We start from the raw sequence: 19,474 nt of genomic DNA, 5'->3' as shown, positions 1-19,474 counted from the left end.
AGGGGCTCAGCTAAGGGGTATGGGGGATGCACCTGGAGCCAGCCGTGGGTATAGAGGCCTGCCTCAGCCCCTCTTGGGGCCAGTCATGGGCATAGAGGACTCTTCCAAGGCCAGCTCTAGGTACAGGGACTGCCCCAGGGCTCAGCTGTGGGCTTAGGGGACCCACCTTAGATCTTAGCTGGTGAGACCCTGACATTAAATACTGGAAAATGAGGGGGCCCAGAAGGGGTCATTTAGTGATTAGGGTCAGATCCAAGACTCCAATATTTAAAGTCCCTGGGTCCCCTAGTAGGGGTGGTGTCCAAAGGCAGGCCCTCCTTGGCCCACCCCTACCACTCTGTCTCCCCATCCTGGTCTATGGGCTTCTTGGGACTGCCCGTGGGGTCAAGCCCTCGACCTAGGAAGCTGGGCATGGCTCCCAGGCCACCAGCTCCCTGCTGCCCTGTCTCCTCACCCTGCAGGGTGGATGAGGTGAACTGGACCACCTGGAACACCAACGTGGGCATCATCAATGAAGACCCTGGCAACTGTGAGGACATCAAGCGCACCCTGAGCTTCTCCCTGCGGTCGGGCAGAGGTGAGGCGTGAGGGGAGGGTGCTGTGGCATGGAGGTGGCCTGATGTTGGGCAGATGAAACCTTGGGGTCCCCCACTCCTTGCAGACCTTCCTGCCCCACAGCCTGGGTGCTGTGGCAGCGCCAGTGTCAACCACTGGCTCACACACGGTCACGGGTACTCGTGCTCTCAGGTACACCTGCACGGCTGCCTGCTCTGTGTGCGCATGCGTACGGCTCTGCCAGCGCCCCTGGCCCCGCGCCTGTCCTCAGTGCCCCAGTGGAAGCAGCTCAGCCCACATCCAGCTCCCTGGGCGGGCCGGCCTCGTGGTGGGCTGCCCTCTCTCCTCTGCCCCTTCCTCACACCCAGCGTCTGCACTCAGCTCCGTGAGGCTTACGGACAAGTGGGGGCACGTGCACACTCCCCTCGCGTGGACACAGCCAGGCAGGCAGAGGAGGGAAGAATGGGACGAGTAAAGGGTACATCTTGGACAGAACAGCCCTGCGGAAAGTCACTGCCAGAAACAAAAGCCTTGTTCTTGATTCAGCGCTGGCTTGGTTGCTGTAACCTTGGACTGTCTCCCAGAGTGCTGACAGCGTTGATCTCGAAGTGTCTGCGTGTTTTTCTGATGTTTTGTGGAGGCCTGGGTGTTTGGAGCTGTCTACCTCGCCTTTTGGCTGATGTCGCTAATTCTTGACATGAACAAAGAATGAATCAACTGTTGATAGTTTGCTTTTTTTGGCAGGGTGGGGGAAGGGGAGTAAGTTTTCAGACCAACTTGCCTGACAGCATGATGCTACATCTATCATATTTGATATCGCTCCATAGGGACGCTCATTTTTATATTTCATAAACTGTAAAAAAGACCAACTTCATTGAGGTATAATTTACACACAATAAAACGTACACATTTTACACATACAGTTTGATAGGTTTCGACAAATATATACATTCAGGCGCGCACCACCCCGCTCAAGAGAGAAAACATTCCCATCAAGGCAGAGAGTACCCTCCTTTGTGGTCATTTCCACCCTCCCCATCCCAGGTAACTAGTTATCTATTTCCATCACTATAGATTAGTTTACATCAGCTGTTGTTCACCTGAAAACATTCATGTCACCCTCACATTTGAAGAATATTTTCATTGGGTGTAGAATTCTTTGGTTTTCAGTAGTTTGACTGAGATGTGCTCAGGTATGATTTTCTTTGGTTTCATCCTGCTTGAGGTTTGCTGAGATTCTTGCGTCTGTGCATCAGGAGGTTTCATCAAATTTGGGGAACAATATCTATTTTGCTTCATTCTCCCTCTCTTCTCCTTTTGGGACCCCAGTTACATGTACGTTAGACCATCTGATGTCGTCCCATAGGTTTCTGAGGCTTTGTTCGTTTTTCCTCACTGTTTTTTCCCTGTGTTCCTCAAATTTGGTGATTTCTATTGATCTGTCTTCAAGTACACTGAGCCTTTCCTCAGCCATCTCCAAACTGCTAGTAAGCCCACACAGGGAATATTACATTTCACGTATTGTGCTATTCGCTTTTAGAATTTCTATTTCGTTATTTTTTACCGTTTCCATTTCTCTCCTGAGAGTGCCTAGCTGTTCTGTCATCAAGACCATATTCTCCTTTGGTTCTCTGAACGTATTTATAATAGCTGCTTTACTCTCTCTGTCTGCTAAATCTGCTAAATCCAACATCTGGGCCACCTTGGGGTCAGTTTCTATTGACTGCCTTTTTCCCTGACTGTGAGGCACATTTCCCTGTTTCTTTGCACATCTTGTAACTTTTCCTTGTATACTGGGCATCGTGAAGAATGTGTTGCAGAGACTCTGGGTTGAATTTTTGTTCTAGTTGGCTGTTCAGTTACTGATGAATCACCTTGAAATTGTGTAGGCTGAGTTTTAAACTTTATTATGATAGATCTGTGGAAATGCCGAGGTGTTTGCCAGTCCCATCAAGCTGGTGGGATTCAACCTCCTGACTGTTTCCACTGAGGATCTCGTCAGGACTTGGTATTAGCGTTCGTTAGGGTGGGTCTTGAGTAGAACTTACTCTAGGGCTGTAGAGTAAGGAGGGCATTTCTGGCGTCTCAGTTTGATCCTCAGAGTAGGATAAGGGTGTTAAGGAGGTCTCTCCACTCTCACTGGGCTGGACCTCCAGTATCCCTCAGTGCTGCTCAACCTCCAGTGTCTCTGTCCCACTTTCAACCCTATAGCGGCCACTCTCTGGTAAGCCTCATGCAGTCTCACCCTGAGCAAGCTCAGCCCAGCTCAGCCAAGGACCTGGGGGCACTCCGTCCCAAAGACTTCTGGACCTCCACACTGCAGCTCCCATCTTTGTCTTCTCCTCTGCCCTGTCCCACAGATTCTAGCTGCTTCAGCTGCCCCAAACTCTGATCTCTTTTCCTTAGCTCAGAGGCACTGCCATGCTCATCCTGGACTCCTGCTCACTGCACGGTAGTCAGAGAGCTTGTCCCTGAGCAAAACATTGGGGCCATCCTGGGGCTCACCTTATGAATGTCACCTCTCTCAGCAATGGCCGTTTTTACTGCCTGTTTTCCTGTGCCTGAAAACATTGCTGCATGTATTGTGTCCAGTTCTGTGATTGTTTACAGCAGGATGGCTAGCCTTGTACTGGATTCCCCACCAGAGCTGGAAGTGGAACTCTATCAAGAGGCTTCCTTTTGGAAAACTACTCAATGGCTTCGTCAGTTTTCCCAGAGGCCTCCTGCAATCCTGTTATTTTCCCACAAGTCGCATTGGAAGCACTCCCCATGTCACGTCACAATACTTATTGATGATCTCTTCTTCAGTTGTTAGCTGGTCTAACTTTGCCACAGAGCCATTGGAAGATGGTTTTGCACGTGGCTTGAGCAGTTTTCCATCATTGGTCTTATCGATTTCATGAAATCTCACATCTTTCCAAGATTTGCTGTTTCACTTCGCGGATGATGTGCATTATGTTTGCATGACATTCTTGGCTGTTTACAATGTGCCCATTCACTGTGATATTAATAAAGACATTGACCCTGTGGCAGGGATATGCACATTCATGTTAATTGGGTTGGGGCTGGGGGATGGTTAGAGGTTCCCCCATTTCACACTTATAATTAATTAGTGAATGTTTCCTGAAGATTTTGCGTCCCTATACAACTTTGCAACAGGGACAAATCCAATAATCAGTAGTCAAATAATTTAGATGACAAAGCTCTCCCCCCACCCACATAGTGCATGTGATTGGGAGGAGTTGACGGGGTGCATGAGAGAAAGGCCAGGGAAGAAAACTGGTCAGCAGAAGAGCTGAGAGAGCACTTGAGGAGGTCTTGGCCTCGGGACTGGGAACCCCATGCCTCTTTTAAGGGCCCTGGGGCTGGAGCTGGGCCAGGCAGTCTCTGAGGCTGAGTCCCTACCACCCAGCCAGCCAGAGATGTATGTCAGTGAGCACCTGGCCTGTCTCCCCATGGAGCCCTCCCGCTTTTATGCTCTGGTTCCCTGAGGGATCCCCTTCAGCAATTCATGCCTGGTGTCAGCCTGGGGTTGGGGCACAGACCAATGTCAGCCGTGGGCCTGGGGGAAACACCAGGACCTGGAGAATTCAGCTAGAATGGTCACGATGGGCCCAGTATCCGGCATTCCTGATGCCTTTGAAATGTGGCCGGCATTGGACACCAGCAGAGGGGCCTGAACTGTGGCCTGAGGGTGGGAGGTGTGAATTTAGGCTGATTTTCCAGAGAGATCTCATCCAAGGTGGCCAACCAGAGGGCGTGGCTGACCAAGGCTCTGGTGGATGGAAGGAGAGCACGCACAGCTTTTCCCCTTGCCTGTCATTTCTCTGAAGTGGCTGGGGAGCTGGAGGTGGCTATGGGGTGACAATGGGGTCATCTTCAGGAGCTTCCTGGGATATCAGGCCACACTTGAGAGCCCTGTTTGAGGCCCAGTGTCACTAGGGTTCCCTTGGCATTGTTCCCAATCTGCTGTGCGCCAGTGGGGCCTGGACCCCAAATCCTGATTCTTTGACTGGTGTCCATCACCCTAGAGCTGATCCGGTGTCGAGCCACTCCCAGGGCAGGCCCAGTGTTGCTCTGTGGAGACCCTCTCTCCCTCCATGTGGGCAGGGAGGGAATGGAGGCAAGAGAGGCAAACAATGGCCTCTCATGAGGCCACAAGTCAGTCAGCATGGGGTGAAAGATTATTATCTGGAGATTGGTAAGGCCAACAAATAAATGTTTATTGTTGTTTTGCTGCATCCAAGACAGTAATGATGTCTTACTCTTCAGTTTCAGGGAGAAACTGGAAGAACTTTTCCCTGGCTCCCCTTTTAAGAGAGGCAAGTGTTCGAGAAAGACACCCTGCCCCTCCCGAGGAAGTTAATCTGAGGCACTTTGCAGGGTCCCTCAAGCCAGAAGATGCTGAGATCTGCAAGGATCCTGCTGCTTCAGGGGAGAAGTGAGGGACCCTCACAGGGGGCTCTCAACAGTGTGGGCCTTGGGGTACCAAACAGTGGCTTGGGGGCTGGGTAGGGAGCACCAGTACTCTCAGCAGCCTGGCCTGGTATGCGCCTGCCCAGGCACTTTCCCAGGCTGTATTGACCAGATAAGCCATGGGAAGCACGTTGGATGCATGGGAAGAGATCTTCATCCAACCCTCCCTGTCCCCAGGTGGATCTCCCAACAGGAGAGGAGCTTGCTTTCAAGGTTTTACTGACTTTATTAAACATCACGAATGATGACTCTCTGCTTGGACATATGTGACGCTCCTGTTAACTTTGATTTCATCTTATTGGGAGTGAAAGTAAACGAAGCCCAGGAAAACACCTTTTAGAACAAAACATGTCCTTGGATGTAAAACACCGGAAGCCTTCTTCCATGTCTCCCTGTCCAGGGTGGTCAGGGGCTGAGGTCGTTCATGCTCAGAGAGGTGGGAGAGGCCACCCCACTGCCAGCTCTGCCAGCAGCAGGTTTTTTTCAGAATGACTTCATCCTTCTGTGATACATCATGATTCCAAAAATATTAGCTCTATTGCTGTTCAAATAAAAGTACAGAATCATGTCCCAAAGCCACGTGGCAAGAATTTTTTGATCTTTCATTTGTAGTGGCCATAGTCCTGCCCCCTGCAGTGGCACATGCTTCTGCTTCCATCCATCCTGTCATCCATCAAATGAATAAATAAACAAACATGTATCATATCAAGTGTGAACTTTGTGCCACTCATTGGGCCAGCACAGCTGATTGGCTCTGTGTGGTCCATGTGTGCATGCATGTGTGTGTACTACCCTGTACAGCCAGAAGCCTCTGGTCACCCTTTAGCTGTGACCCGTGGGCGAGGGCACTCCTTCCTGCATACACCTACCATACTCAGCAAACTGTGGGCTGTGGGCCAAATCCTGTCTGCCACCTGTTCTTGTAAACAAACTTTTATTGGAACACAGCATGGCCATTCATTTCCGTGCTGTCTATGGCTGCTCTCAGGCTGCAGTGCAGAGTGGAGTAGTTGCAACAGAGACCGAATAGGCTGCAAAGCCTAAAATATTTACTATCTGGCCCTTTACAGAAAAGTTTGCTGACTTTGTGGAATAGAACTCAACAAACAATGATCCAGAAGAGATGGCCCAGTCGCTGGCAGGGTTATGTGAATGTCTGTGCAGTGTGGAGTGAGCTGCCCGCTCACGGAATTGTTGGCTGTTGGTTGATGAAAGGATGGATGACATTAGCTGAGGCTGGGGCTTCAGTCATAACGTGAGAGTGGTACCTGAGGGAGACACCAGGACTCCCTCCTCCACATTCTCCAGCATCACATCTGCCCCCACACACGAGGTCTGACAGAGGAGCCCGAGGGCTGTTAATGAGGTGGCCGGGTGTGAAGTGAGCCGTGGCCAGACCACAACCAATGAGCATAGACAAGGAATACTGACGGCTAGACTGTATTGAGTGTTTATGCCAAGTGTTCAATGTGCGTTAGCCTTCAAGCCTCCTAACAGCCCGTGAACGGCTGTTATTAGCTCCATTTTATAGACGAGAAAACCGGGGCTGGGACAGTTAATAAGGTTACACAGCCAGCAGACAGCATCGCCTGGGTCTAACCCCAGGCAGTCTGACTCTAAAGCCGGGAACTTAACTGCAGGCCTGGCTTCCCGGCAGAGAACGGGCTGGGGCAGGCCGGCCCGTCTCCGGTCAGAAGGGAGAGGGGAGGGCTTCTGGCTCCCTTTGTGGACCCGGGACCTGTTGCTCTTCCTGCAGGCCTTCCTCAGAAAATGTCGCATAGATGTCAGGTCTCTGAAAGTTTCTGCAAATTGGATCAACTTTCCAACTCAGAGCTGGGAGAAATCTTGTGGTGGTCTTTTATGAAATGAATGATCACAACATTTTGTGTGAACCTGGGTTGTTTACAGGACATGCCTGCATCTAGCCCATTCTTTTTCTTTTTGTATCTGTCACTGTCTCTTTGTCTCTCTCTGTCTCCATGTCCCCCCTCCATCACTTGGAGGCGGGATGAGCCACAACCCAGAATCTCCGATGGGGCTGCTCCGCTCTTCTAGCCCAGGGACAGCTATGGCTTGCCAGGACGCAGACGGACCCTCTTCTGACCACTGTCGAGTGGGCCTGCTTAGGCCCAAGGCTGCTGATGGGGCTCTGCCTGGTTCCCAGTCCCTCCTCCTTCTACGCTGCACCCAGTGGGGTGTTTCCTAGAGCGGGCCAAGGGGTCAGCCCCTCCCTGGCTGCACCCACCCCACAGAAACCCCTTTTCTCCCTCTTCTCTCTTGAGGGGAACCTTGGGGGCCTGCTGTCTGGGCCTGATGCCTGCCTGGTGTGTCCTCTGTGGGGCATTTTACTGTCCACAGCAGACAGATATGGCTCAGAGAGACACTGCTGACTGAGGCTTCCGCTCTGACCTCAGTCTGTCAAAATGGCACATGTGGGGTATGTTGGCAGATGTCTAGGGACTGCCTGAAATTCAGGCCTCTGGGGAGCAGGGCTGAGGCAGAAATATCCAGAGGCTGCCCTTTCCCTCTTCCTGCCAGCAGCCCACCCCTGACCCTATCTCCCCTTGTTATTTTGCTCCACACGCACAGCTGGTTTGAAAGGTCCCTCCTGGGAGTGTTACCTCTTTAGGCTCTGCTGGTTCCATCCACTGTCAGAGTTAGAGCTAAGGTCACTGATGACGGCTGGGCATAACTTAGCTCACGGCTGCACCAAGGAATGAGGAGCTGGATTGTGGAGGGCAGTTTGTGAGTTCTTCCAGGCTGTGAATGAGTCCTACCGGTCACCCACGTGGCAGTCAAGGCTGAGCAGGCAATACTGGATTCTACGGGGCTCCAGGCTTGGCAGAAGGAGGCAGGACTCCCGCTCCATCCTCCTGCCCCTGTGCTGCGTGGGGCCCAAACACAGGACAGGAATTACGCTAGGACAAGCCGGAGCCGGGCTTCAGACAGGCAGTGGCACTGCCTTGGTTTGAACTGCTGGCTCAGCCCATCAGTTCCCTGTCTGACCACACTGGTGACAGCATCCCCAACAAGGCCCTGGGCCCCATACCCTGTAAGATTGGGCCAGCACAGCCCTTTGTGACTAAGGGGTCATGGCTGACTCAGTGGCCTGGGGCCACTCAGTGGGCTGCAGCCAGATGTGGCAGCCCAGCTCTGATACCCCACCGAATTCACGTTGGCCAAGCTCGTCACCGCTCCTTGAACGCACTGAGGTCTCCTGCCTCTGAGTCCCTGCTTCCATGGCTCTTCTCCTGTAGATGCTCCTCCCTCCTTCAGAGTGCAGTCTAAATGCTCCTTCTCCCCTGAACCCATCCTCCACCTCCCTTCTTGGTGGCCTGAGTCCTCTTTGTCCTCATGACCTGTCTGCTGGGGTTAGGATTCCCGCCTGAGCCTTCTCCCACAGGGCCCACCTTCCCCAGCTCTGAAGCCCACACTGGCCCGCTGCTTGCCTGCCTGTGTGGGTTTAATCCACACTATGTGTTGGATTGAATGGGATTGAATGGGGACCAGTCCAAAGGGGTGGAGCTGCCGCTTCCATGCGTTTGGGGTGGGCGTCGGGGTGGTGGCTCTGAGTCTGTCCGGCAACCTGGACCCTGGCCCACACACAGCAGAGGGGGGGCCCCCTTACTCCTCACCAGGCAGAGTGTGTGACTTTGGGTGGGAGACAGGGGTTTTTTTAGCCAGCTCCAGCCTGGCCTTTGAGAAAATGTGCTAACACAAGGCAAAACATAAGCCCTGAAATTGGGCAACCACTGAACCCCCAGGGCTCTGAGGCAACCAGAAGCGAGCTGGGAGGGGCAAGAGGCTGAGTCAGGAGGGGCAATTAACTGAGTAATAAAGGAAGGACTACGCTTGGTCCGAGACGGGGCTTTAATGTGGAGTTTCAGGGCGTGAGGAGATTTTGAACTGTGTGTGTGGGAACTTTGGGAAACAGCCCCTACTTCACTCACACCCAAAGCCTATTGGCCACAAAGCCAGATTTTCTGCCCCTTCCTGGCCACGGGTCCTCCTGCCCCATGGTCAGAAGCCTGACCCCGCCACCTGCCTCTCCCCAGGCCTGGCAGGTTGTGGTGATGAAGGATCGAGGGGCTTGCCCCCGGTGGCAGTCAGGGAAGTCCCTGCTGCGTCAGTCACTGGGGCCACCGTCCCTGTCAGCAGAGACTTCCTGCCCCATCCCAGTCCAGTCCTGCCTGCAGGAACAGGTATGCAATTCCTGAGTGATGTGGAGAGAGGCAGGCCCGCCAGACTAGCTCCGCCCCCTTCCTGGCTGTGGCCTGGGCCCCAGGGAGGGCACAGGGTGTTCCTTGAAGCTCTGGCCATGGAGGCAGGTGGCCTGGTGGTTGCTGGGAGAATGAATCGCATGACAAAAAAAATAATAGCTAATAGCTGTCCTGGTTTAATGAGTTCTTTCTGAGCTCTGGGACTTGTTCTAGCCCTTTCTATGTGTTCTCTCATTTAGGCCCCACGGTAACTCTGCAAGGTGGGTTTATTATGCACATTTCACAGATGAGGAAACTGAGGCTCGGGAGAAATGACTTTCCCAAGGCCATGCAGTCAGAAAGGACTGAGGCCATCTGACACCAAGGTCTGTGGAGCCTAATTTCTGCTGGGGAGGACTGGATGGGGACTTCCTTTGTCTCTGAGGGGACTTGAGCCCAGACTTTGAAGGATGGATACCAAATCTTGAGGCTGGCTGCCTTGGGGTCAGCTGGGCCAGTCTGTAGCTGTGGCCTTGCCTCCCGGGTCTCAGGACAGAGCACTTGACTGTTCATTAGGCCCTCCCACCAGCAGGAGCTCTTTGACTCCCCACAGCATTCCTGGGAAGTAGGTATTATGATTCTCATTTCCCAGTTGGGGAAACTGAGGCCCATGATGGGAAGCATCGAGACAAGAGAGGGAAGAGTTGGGACCAGAACTTCAGCCTTGGGATCTGCTGCCTCTCCTGCCATCTCCAGGGTTGGAATGAGCCTGGGTGTGGGGGTGACTCACACAGGGCAAGTGGGCGGGCAGGCGCTACAGCTATGGCTGGTGGGTGTGGCCTGCCTGTGCACTTAGGGCAGGTGGCCTGGCCAGTTCTGCCTCCGACGCTTCATTCCAGCCATCCCTCTGCCTGCGATGAGAGCCTCTTGCCTCCTCAGCCACAGTCCCACTGAGGGGCCTTGGGCCTGGGACATGCGGTGATCTCAGAGCAAGGGTAGCCACGACCGCCTGGACCTCACCAGGTGAGTCCTCACCGCACATGGCAGCCAGCGCCCTCCAAGGCCCTGGGACAGCCCAGAGTGAGGACCTCAGGGGTCTTCTGGGCCATGTCTGCCCTTTGCCAACAGGCCTCGGGGGAAGGTTGGGAGGGAGCTTGGGCGTCTGGCAGGGGAAACAAGACTAGACGTGAGCTCTTGGCGGCAGGGAGTGTCCAGGGGCACAGGTTCTGATGGGTCCGGGAACCTTTCCCTGAGGTTTGGGATCTTGGGCAGGGAGAATGCTCACAGTTGCCCAGGGCCAGAAGTGAGGCTCCTGTCTCCCCCAGCAGGCCCAGGGATGTGACTCTCCAGGGCAGTAGTGTGATGACAGCTCAGGATGGCACGAGGTGGCCCCAGAGCTTGAGACAGACAGGGTCCAGACAACCCATAGGTGGTGGGTCAGCAGCTGTGAGGGCTCCCTGTGGCCCCGGGCCTGGTCCATGTCCTAGGAAAAGCCATTCCAGTCTGTCTTAGGGCTCGGGAGGCACTTCCCAGGTAAGGTGAAAAAACCCAATCCCCGAGAGAGGGAGGGCCAGGGCAGGGAGAGAGTCCAGCAGGTGAGAATGCAGTTTAAGGTGTGACTCAGGGAGCTAATTATAGCTGCCGCAGCCCCGGTCTAAAGTTTTCCCGACCCTCTCCTGCCCCGGCTGCCCAGGGCTGCCCCACACTCACGGGCCCAGAGCAGGGAGGATGGAACAGCCAGCTCTCCTGGGTGAGAGCTTTAGGGTCCTTGGGGAGCATTCGGCCCATTTCTCAGGGAGGAAAACAGAGGCCCAGGGAGGGGTCAGAGACACGTCCCTCATCCCTCTCCTTCACTCTTGACCCAGCCCAGCCTTTTAGCCCCACCTGTCCATGGGTCACCCTGGGTTGGGGAAGGTGGTAAAGACCACCCATCCTCATCGGGCTGTGACTGGGGACACGGCCAGGGACCTGGCTGTTCACCGTTCTCTCTCAATGGGCTTTTCCACCTGTCTGGCCTGGAAGGCCCTCCTCAAACTCCCTGCCTCATGGGGCCCGCATTCCAGGGCCAAAGGCCTCCCCTGGACGCCTCCTCCTCTCCCAAGGCTGCTCACTTTTAGTCGGGGTGGGGGAGGGGCTGTCCTCTGTCCAAACCTCACTCCAGTCGGATGGCAACCTGCTCTAGAGTCTTCCTCCCGGCGGCTTTCTTGGTTGAGGCAGGATCACCAGTGGCCCCAGCTCCACCCCACGCAGCTGGGCTCTTCTTACAGTAATCCTCCCCCATCCCACCTCTGTGACTCTGAGGGGGCTCTCTGTGGACAGCTCCAGCTGAGACTGGTCCCCCTTTAAATGCTGCACAGTCACCTCCTATCCACACGCTTTCACCTGTCCATCTCCCCCTCTATGGCCAGCCTACCCTTCCCCGTCCTGATGGCCCCGCAGCAGCTTCCTCCCGGCCCCTTGGTCCTGGTCTCCACCTCCCATGCAGCCTGCTCTCTCTAACGTAGCTATAACCTGGAGCCCTTCCATGTCCCGGCTGCCGCTGCCCTGGAGATGAGCCACAGCTCCTGACTGTGTTCTGGGCCTTCACAGTGTGGCCCAGCCTGCTCTCCCTGCCAGTGCTCCCCATGAATGACCAGGCTCTCCAGCCCACCAGCTCCTTGCCACTCGCTGAACTTTCTCGACCCCTGCTCTTTGCTCAGGCTGTCTGGATTGCCCATCCTCTGCACAGTCTCCTCGGAAGATCTACCAGTCCCTCTTCCTAGCATCTTCCTATGAGCCCAGCACAGGGTCCAGCCGTACTGAGCATCAATAAAGCAGGTCTGGACTGAGGGCTGCCTTCTCTGCCCCAGGAGAGGAGGCTTAGCTGTTCCCTCCAGGCGAGAAGGGAATCCACTGGACAGACAGCCACGAGGCTGGCTACACTCAGCTTCTGGTGGGTGAGAGAGGTGATCAGTGTGTTAACTGCAGAGACCACCAGTGTGCTGAGAAATCCAAAAACCAGAGGACCCTGAGGCTGTGATATTAGGAGCATAGCGTCTAGAGCAAAGGAGATGACAGTCCTGCTCTGTTGAGGAGAGCTCTGAACACAAAACCTGAGAGGACATTGAGAAGGCAGAACTTATTCTCAGGAGTCCACCTGGAGGTTGGTGGGGCTGGTGATGATGTCTTGAGAGAGGCTAAGGGCATGGTGGTCTCTACCTGGAAGCTCTTCTGGGCTCTCCTAGCACCCACAGGAGCAGGGGGCTGGAGCAGAGAGCAGGGGAAGGTGTGGGGATAGTCTCCCTGCCCCTGAGAAGTGTTGGTGGCCTGGGAAGGAAGGGAGTGAGCTCCCTGTCCTAGGGGGTGTGAGCAGGGGCCACATGATGTGCCACACAGGGGTCTGGAGCCCCCTGAAGCTCCTCTAGGCCTCCTTGACCTCACCTCTGAGCTGTGTTCCAGCCATGAATGCCCACCCCAAGGAGATGATGCCCCTCATGGGCAGACGAGCCACCATCCCCGGTGCGCACCCTGCCATCCTGCAGGAGAAGAGGCCGGCGGAGCTCACCCCCACCAAGAAGAGGTAGGACTGGCAGGCCCAGGCCTGGGTGCCGTGCTCTGAGGGCTCTTTCCTGGGGTGGACCTGAGACTCAGTCTCATCTGGGTGCCCTGGTGCCCGACTAGGGATAACTGGGGGCGGGGGAGAGCAACACTGCACACTCAGGGGCTGAGCTGGGGAGGTCAGTACAACTGGAATAATCAGGGAGGCCTCCCTGGAGGGGTCAGGGGTCACTGAGGCATAAACATTCAGGAAGGCTCCTGGGGGAGGCGAGGGATTGCTGGAGCCATGCTTGAGACGAGGAGCAAAAGGCGGGTGGGAATTCTAGGTCGCCTGGGCCCCCTACTGGGTACATTTCCCATGCACACCAAGGCTTTCACACCCACTGTGTGCCCAGCCAGGTTGCTCAGGCTCTCTAACCCCATGTGTGGAATGGGGATGCTAGCAATGTCGCCAACCGGTAGCATGAGGGTTAACTGGGATCGTGCCAACAAAGTCCTCAGCACTGTGCCTCGGGTGGTCAGTGCCGAGCCCATGTTGGTGTTGATAGTGGTTTTGTTGTCTCCATCTTCATTTTCATCATCGTCATCGTCGTTGTCACTCCACAGGGCCCCTGGGAACTGGGTAGGCCTGGGATGGTTATGATCACTTCTCAGTTGGGGACACAGAGGAGGCGGGAGCAGGGAAGGCACTTCTTCAGGATCAGACCTGGCCCCTGAGCCATCTCCACTGCAGTCCCTTCACCCTCTCCACCAATTCAGTGCCCCTCCTCCACCCAAGCTGTGCTCTCCTTGGACCTGGGTGGGCCCCAGGTCTTGGTTGGCCCATTTGCCCCCTCCTCTGCCCCCACCCCAGGCCCCCTCTTAGGCCAGAGGTGAACTTGGCGCTTTCCCTCTGTCGGATCAAGTAATAATTGCCGAGGTCTTCTGTGCACCAGGCCTGGGGCTGGGCCCAGGCGGGGGACACGGGAACACAGAGAGAAAGAACGCCCGCCCCTGCTCAGACTGGTTGGCGAGAGGGGCACCAAGGAGAATGTGGGAAGTGACCTGGAGAGAGGGTGGAACTACGTGGGGCAGGGCCTAAGGAGGGGCAGGTCGTTCTGATTCTGTGGGCAGTCTCGGGGCACTTCCTGGAGCAGGTGGCGTTAGAGTGGACGATGGCAGGTGGAGAGGAAGGGAAAGAGCATCCTGGGCAGAAGTTTGGGGCAGGAACCAGTGCGGAGTCCCATGTGGCTGAAGTGCTGGGTGGGTGGGGGAGTCTTTGGGGAGACAAATCCCACTGGGACTGGGTCTTGGCAGGCAGTTAAGGAGACTGGACAAACCTGAGGGCAGTGGGGAGCCACAGACGGATTTGGTTGGGAGAGGGAGGGCGTGGTGAGGTTTGCATTTTGGAAAGGATACTCTGGGTGATCTCTGTGGATGATGGATTGGAGGGGAGGCTGTTGGGAAGCCCAAGTGTCAGGTGGTGAAGTCTGAGCCTGGATAGTCAGGAATGGGGAAGAGGGGATGGATCAGAGAGGTACGGGATCACGGGGTCTATAGGATCCACTATGGGAGGGGAGGAGGAAGAGGACTAAGAGACATCCTCTTCTTCTGGTCGGGGGACCTGGAGGGACGTTGGGCACTCCAGAGGAGAAGGAGCAAGGTCAGGAGTTTAGGCGTGAAATGTTGGCTGAGAGGTGTCTGAGGGACATCCAGGTGGAAGCTCCATCCTGGAGCGCAGGAGAGAAAACTGGATGGACGTGGAGATCAGACAGGTGTTGGTGGGACCGTGGGGGCAGCCTGCGTCTGGGTGGGCTTGTCTGGGTGAGAGTAGAAATGTCCTTGAGCTAAGCCACAAACACGGCCCTCCTGCCTCTCTTCCCATCCCCCCTCCCTCCCACTGTCTCAGGGGAGGTTTGGACCTCAGGAAGGATTGAGGACAGGGTTTTGGGAAAATCCCAGGTTCTTCCTACAGTCCGACTGCCTTTTCTGAGCACATGCCTGTGCACGAACTTCCCTCCAGGTTCAGCTCTGCCGACAGCCTTGGCCCAGCCAGGGGCCTGGGTGTGTGACCTTTGTCTCATGAAGCGGTGGCTCCTTCTCTTTCCCCAGGGCTCTTTGAGGGCCCTCACATGCTTACTTCTCCCCAGACCGCGAAAGTTTGGGCATCTTCTTCAGAACTAAGTACAGGACTCAGGCCTTGAAAGACAAAGAAAAGAAAAAATCATATGTAAATAAAGAGGGCAATTCTGACCACTAAGGAAATAGGTAGTAATGGTGGAATTGAAGGCACTAAAAAGTCAAGTCTGGGGAGAGACTTGTGGACCTGGAACTTTTCCTGAACTATCATGCCACTCCCCAAGAGCAGCTGCCACCATGATGTCCTTACTGGGCTCTGGGCAAGGTGACGCGCAGGGACAGAGACGCAGGCCAGGGAAAGCTGCAGAGGAGCTGGCCTTGTGCAGCTCAGAACCTGGGCATTTCTTGGGACAAAGCAGGTGAGACAGGCTCCTCCCAGCCCTGGGGCTGCTTAGTGATAGTTCTTTGCCTTCAAAGGGACAGAAATGCTGGAGAAATGGTGCCGAGCTGTCTGTGTACCTGAGTTAGCAACATCCAGGTGGTATCTTTGGTCTGGGCCAAAGGTAGGAATAAATAATCAGCATCTGCTGCCAGTCAGGAGCCAGACCTTGCCATCTGCTCATGATGGCGGGTGACATGTGGCATGTGCAGCGGCAAGTAGAGCAGGCTTGGGGCAGGCTCTCACGGTCTAGTAGCTCCCTGCCCCAGGAATTAGGTCTTTGCCCACAGTTGGGTCCTTTCTGGCCCGGCTCTCACCACTCTCTTTTCCAGCCACCGAAGACTTCCTTCCTCAGACACAGCCCTCATTTTCCCACCAGGGAGACTTTTCTCACGCTGCTCTCTCTGCTTCCGGGGTTTTTCCCAAACCACAGGTCCATTTCAAGACACGGACCAAATCCCACCCTGACAGAGCATGGAGCCCTCCTGGGTCCCTGTCCTTGACTGGAAGAACCTTCTCTTCCCTGAGCTCCCATAGCCCGGCTCCTCTCTGAAGAGGTTGTTGGGATGATGACGTAGTGCTGGTTGAGATCTCTGAGGACACGGTCTCTGGAAAGGTCATCTCTTCCCTCCCTGGCCCCCGAGTTTCCTATGCAGAGCATGTTAGTAGTTTTTGAATAAGTGGGTGAGTCAGTGAAGGAGCAGGCAAGACAACCAGAGAAGGAGTGGGTGAGTTGATGAGTAAGCAGCTGGTGGCTCAGCACGAGTGAGGACGCTCCACCGTGAGATGAGGAAACGCTTCTTCCCTCTGGCCCTTAGTCTCCAGGCCTGGAGGAGATAGATGTTCTCATGATCTGGTTTCGTGGACCATCCTTGAGGCCCCTGTGGGCTCTGGGAGGGGGCCTGAAAAGGAGGGGACAAGGAGGAGTGGCAAAAGGACCCCTCTTCACCGTCTTGCTCAAGGCTGAGAAGGAGAGGTGAGGGCTTTGGGTGACTGAGAGCCCAGTGGGAGTTATTTGAGGGGTTCAACCTCCCAACAACATTTACAGTTTAAGATTGTGTTGGTCTGTTTGTTTCTTGGTCCAGCCCACTGGTGTCTCCATCTATCCACCTATCTACCCACCCAACTACTCATTCCTTAGCCAGTAGTCTAACCTCCCTTTCTTCCTTCATTCCTTCCTTCCTTCCTTCTATCCATCCTTCCATGTATCCATCCATCTATTCATCCATCCACTCAGCTGCCCATCTAGCCAAGCAGCCATTCTTTTTTCCATTCTTTTATCTGTCCCTCATTGCCTATCCATCCTTCCACTCATCCCTTCCGTTAGGTCTTCTGAGTGTCACCAGTAATGCTGGGTTCTGGAGAATCAAGGACAAAGCACTTGTAGTTCCTGCCATTGAAGAACTTACAGCCAAAAGATAGTGTGTTGTCCAGAGAAGGGAAAGCAATGGCCTCACTGTGCTATAACCTGTTCTGACCCTTGGGGCCAGTTCTGACCAACTCACTGGAACCATAGTTCTGAGAGGGGATGAGTTTTTCTCCACTTATTCACCACTGTATCCCCATCTTCTAGAACAGTGCTTGGCATATTGTAGGTGCTCAATAAATTGTTGTTGAGGAAATGCACTATTGAGGAGGCTAGAGAGGTAGAGTCGGGTGGAGGACAGGGGAGAGGCTGGACCACTGGCCTGGGGAAGTCGCTGCAGGTGTGGGAGTTGCGCTCTGTCTCTAGAAAGTTCTGCAAGTCTCAACCAGGATGTTTCGGGGCTGAGTTGCCAGCAGACATGTTTGAAGTCCCTGGGCCAGAGATGCCATAGTGGTGTGCGGACAGCTTCCAGGTGGCAGTTCTGGGGCACTGCAGGAGTGCAGTGAACCTGTGACCAGACTGGATGACCTCTAATACCCACTTCAGCTGGATAGTCCATAAGTGGATGATCCTGGAGCCGCTCCAGAGTCTGGGCCTTAGGGACCATTTGGCCTAACCATTCTCCATCCAGGTGAGGACACTTAGTCTAGAGAGGCCAAATGACCACCTAGGGTCACACAGGAGGCAGAGGCAGAGCTAGACTGGAACCCAGGGATCGGGCTCCCAGCTAGGGGTTTGCTCCTTCCTTTGTCTTCTCTTTTGGAAGAAGGATTTGATTTTAGGTCAGGTCAGAAGTTTCCTCTTGAGGGTGAGGGCCAACGTGTCAGCCAGCACTGCCCCCCTGCTGATGCCCCATTTCTGGATTAGTTCTGAGCCTTCCGGGCTTGTCTGTGCCTGGACAGGAGGCCTGGGTCTCCCTCCTGCCCGCCTCACCGCGGAAGTGTCTGTGTGGAGAGGCCTCCTTCTGTGCTGACTCCCTGGAGCTGGTTTGGCTGGGAGAGATCCAGAGGCCCAGGGGAGAGCAGAGCGGTGCGGACAGTGGCGTGAGCTGTGAGCCCGGATGTCACAGGTTCTCTGACAAACTTGGCTTCCACTCTGGCGGGTGACCATGGATGAGCTGCTTCTTCACCCTGGGCCTCTGCTCCCTCATCTGTAGGGTGGGGCCACAACCCCACCCCTGCTGCCCTCCCCTTCGAACTTGGTATGGCTGGACTGCCCTTTGGGAGCTGTTCTGTGGTCTTGTGAGGCAGGGAGGAGGCGTGTCGATCCCTCTGGGCCTGGGAAGGAGGCAGGCAGCACAGGTGCTTAGGAGAGGGGCCTGCTGGTCAGGAGGCCACTGTCCCCGGCCGGGACACAGAGTCAGGTCACAGAGCCAGCAGTTGTGCTGCGGCAGCCTCAGGATGGGGGGTTGCTGTCACCGAGGTCCCCCTCAGCCTGAGCCTCATTGCCATGAGAAGGCTTGTTTCCGAGTGCGTGACTGTGGGCTCTGACAGCACACCTGTCTGCATCTGTGGGTGTGTCTGTGTCTGTCTGGGGCATCTCATTTCGGGTGTGTGTCTTGCCTCTCTTGGGGCAATGAGTCCCTTCCCTAGGGCTTGGCAAGGTCACGGGCCCGCGGCTCCCTCCCAGCCCCAGGGAAGAGTGGACCCTTCACTCGCCCCTCCCCTGCTCCTCACCTCCACTGTTCAGAGGGGCTTCCTGGGTTTTCCTGCTTGACAGGGGATTCTCAGCCCTGTCTCCTGACCCTCAGTTCCTCCCTAATCTAGATCAGCTGTTCTCAGCCTATTGTCTGTGCTGACAAACGAGAGGAGTGATGATCAGAGGGGGTTGAGTGGGGGTGGGGACTGCATCGGAGCAGCCAGGGTAACTGCAGCCCTTTGCCTGTCCCTCAGGAGCCAGAAACAGCCCTTGCAGGGCTCAGAGTCTTGGCAGCTCCCTGGCAGGGCTCTTGCTTCAGCCCTGAGGCCTCAGGGGCCCTTAGAGGGTGATGGGGAAGTCTAGCTCCCACTGCCACGTTCCCCATCTCTGGGAGTCCTTTGTGCCTGGAGGCAGCTGCAGACAGGAGAATCCCCCTCAGGCCACCCCAGTAGAGACTCCTGGGTTCATCTATGCAGTACTTCCAGTGGCAGGAGTCACCCAGACCCAGCTTTGAATCCAGGTCTCCACCTATCTGCTGTGTGATCTCAGGCAATTTGCTTGACCTCAGAGCCTCCACACACCCACCTGTGAAATGTGGGTGATGATGACAGCACCGCCCCACCCCTCCCCGCCTCAGCTCCAAGCTGCTGTGAGGGTTAGCAAGGCGGGCACAGAGGCCTGCGTGGAGCTGGCTGAGAGCGACTGCTCTGCGTGGGTGGCTACCGTGGCAGCAGGCTCACAGGACACACAGGTGGACAGGCCGTGTTCCAGCTCTAAGGGCCTTGCTTGGTTGTCCCCCCAGTGCACACTTCTTCCTGGAGATAGAAGGATTCGAGCCCAACCCCACTGTCACCAAGACCTCTCCCCCTGTCTTCTCCAAGCCCATGGACTCCAACATTCGGCAGTGGTGAGTACCGGCCCCTCCCCAGCCCCCTGCCCCGCCAGCCCTCAGCTCCAGCGGGCGGGCAGTGGTTCGCCCTCGGCCACAGGGCCAGGCCTGGCTATGGCATGCTGCCACGGTCCATTTTGAAGCTTGTCTTTCTCTCTTCCCTCCTCCCACCCTCCAGCGTCTCCGGCAACTGTGATGACATGGACTCCCCGCAATCTCCTCAGGATGACGTGACAGAGACCCCATCTAATCCCAACAGCCCCAGGTGAGCCTGGCCCTTTCCCTCCTCCCACAGTGCCCACCAGGCAGGTGCCAGA

The 19,474-nt window shown here is 55.4% G+C and overlaps 2 protein-coding genes across 7 annotated transcripts in view; both read left to right on the top strand.

Annotated features, from left to right (window-relative positions):
- Nucleotides 1–5,736, top strand: part of TRPV1 (transient receptor potential cation channel subfamily V member 1) — a 40,148-nt gene extending 34,412 nt beyond the window's left edge. For 4 of the 5 annotated variants that reach the window (XM_014727972.3, XM_070226445.1, XM_070226443.1 and 1 more), the window contains exons 15-16: nt 462–577; nt 4,828–5,147. In XM_014727972.3, the coding sequence (XP_014583458.2) occupies nt 462–577; nt 4,828–5,000 (289 nt within the window). In that variant the 3' untranslated portion in view covers nt 5,001–5,147. Of the gene's footprint in view, nt 1–461; nt 578–4,827; nt 5,148–5,208 lie in introns of those variants that run through there. The other variant, XM_070226446.1, reaches the window with a different exon arrangement.
- Nucleotides 5,737–10,061: 4,325 nt separating this feature from the next.
- TRPV3 (transient receptor potential cation channel subfamily V member 3) overlaps nt 10,062–19,474 on the top strand; it is a 33,994-nt gene continuing 24,581 nt past the window's right edge. For both annotated transcript variants that reach the window (XM_070226440.1, XM_023653271.2), the window contains exons 1-4: nt 10,062–10,253; nt 12,669–12,789; nt 19,071–19,175; nt 19,336–19,422. In XM_070226440.1, the coding sequence (XP_070082541.1) occupies nt 12,671–12,789; nt 19,071–19,175; nt 19,336–19,422 (311 nt within the window). In that variant the 5' untranslated portion in view covers nt 10,062–10,253; nt 12,669–12,670. The remainder of the gene's footprint in view (nt 10,254–12,668; nt 12,790–19,070; nt 19,176–19,335; nt 19,423–19,474) is intronic.

The sequence above is a fragment of the Equus caballus genome, chromosome 11 (assembly GCF_041296265.1).
Source record: "Equus caballus isolate H_3958 breed thoroughbred chromosome 11, TB-T2T, whole genome shotgun sequence".
NCBI lineage: Eukaryota > Metazoa > Chordata > Mammalia > Perissodactyla > Equidae > Equus > Equus caballus.
The sequence above is the reverse complement of the archived record's forward strand: the minus strand, read 5'-3'. Positions and strand labels throughout refer to the sequence as shown.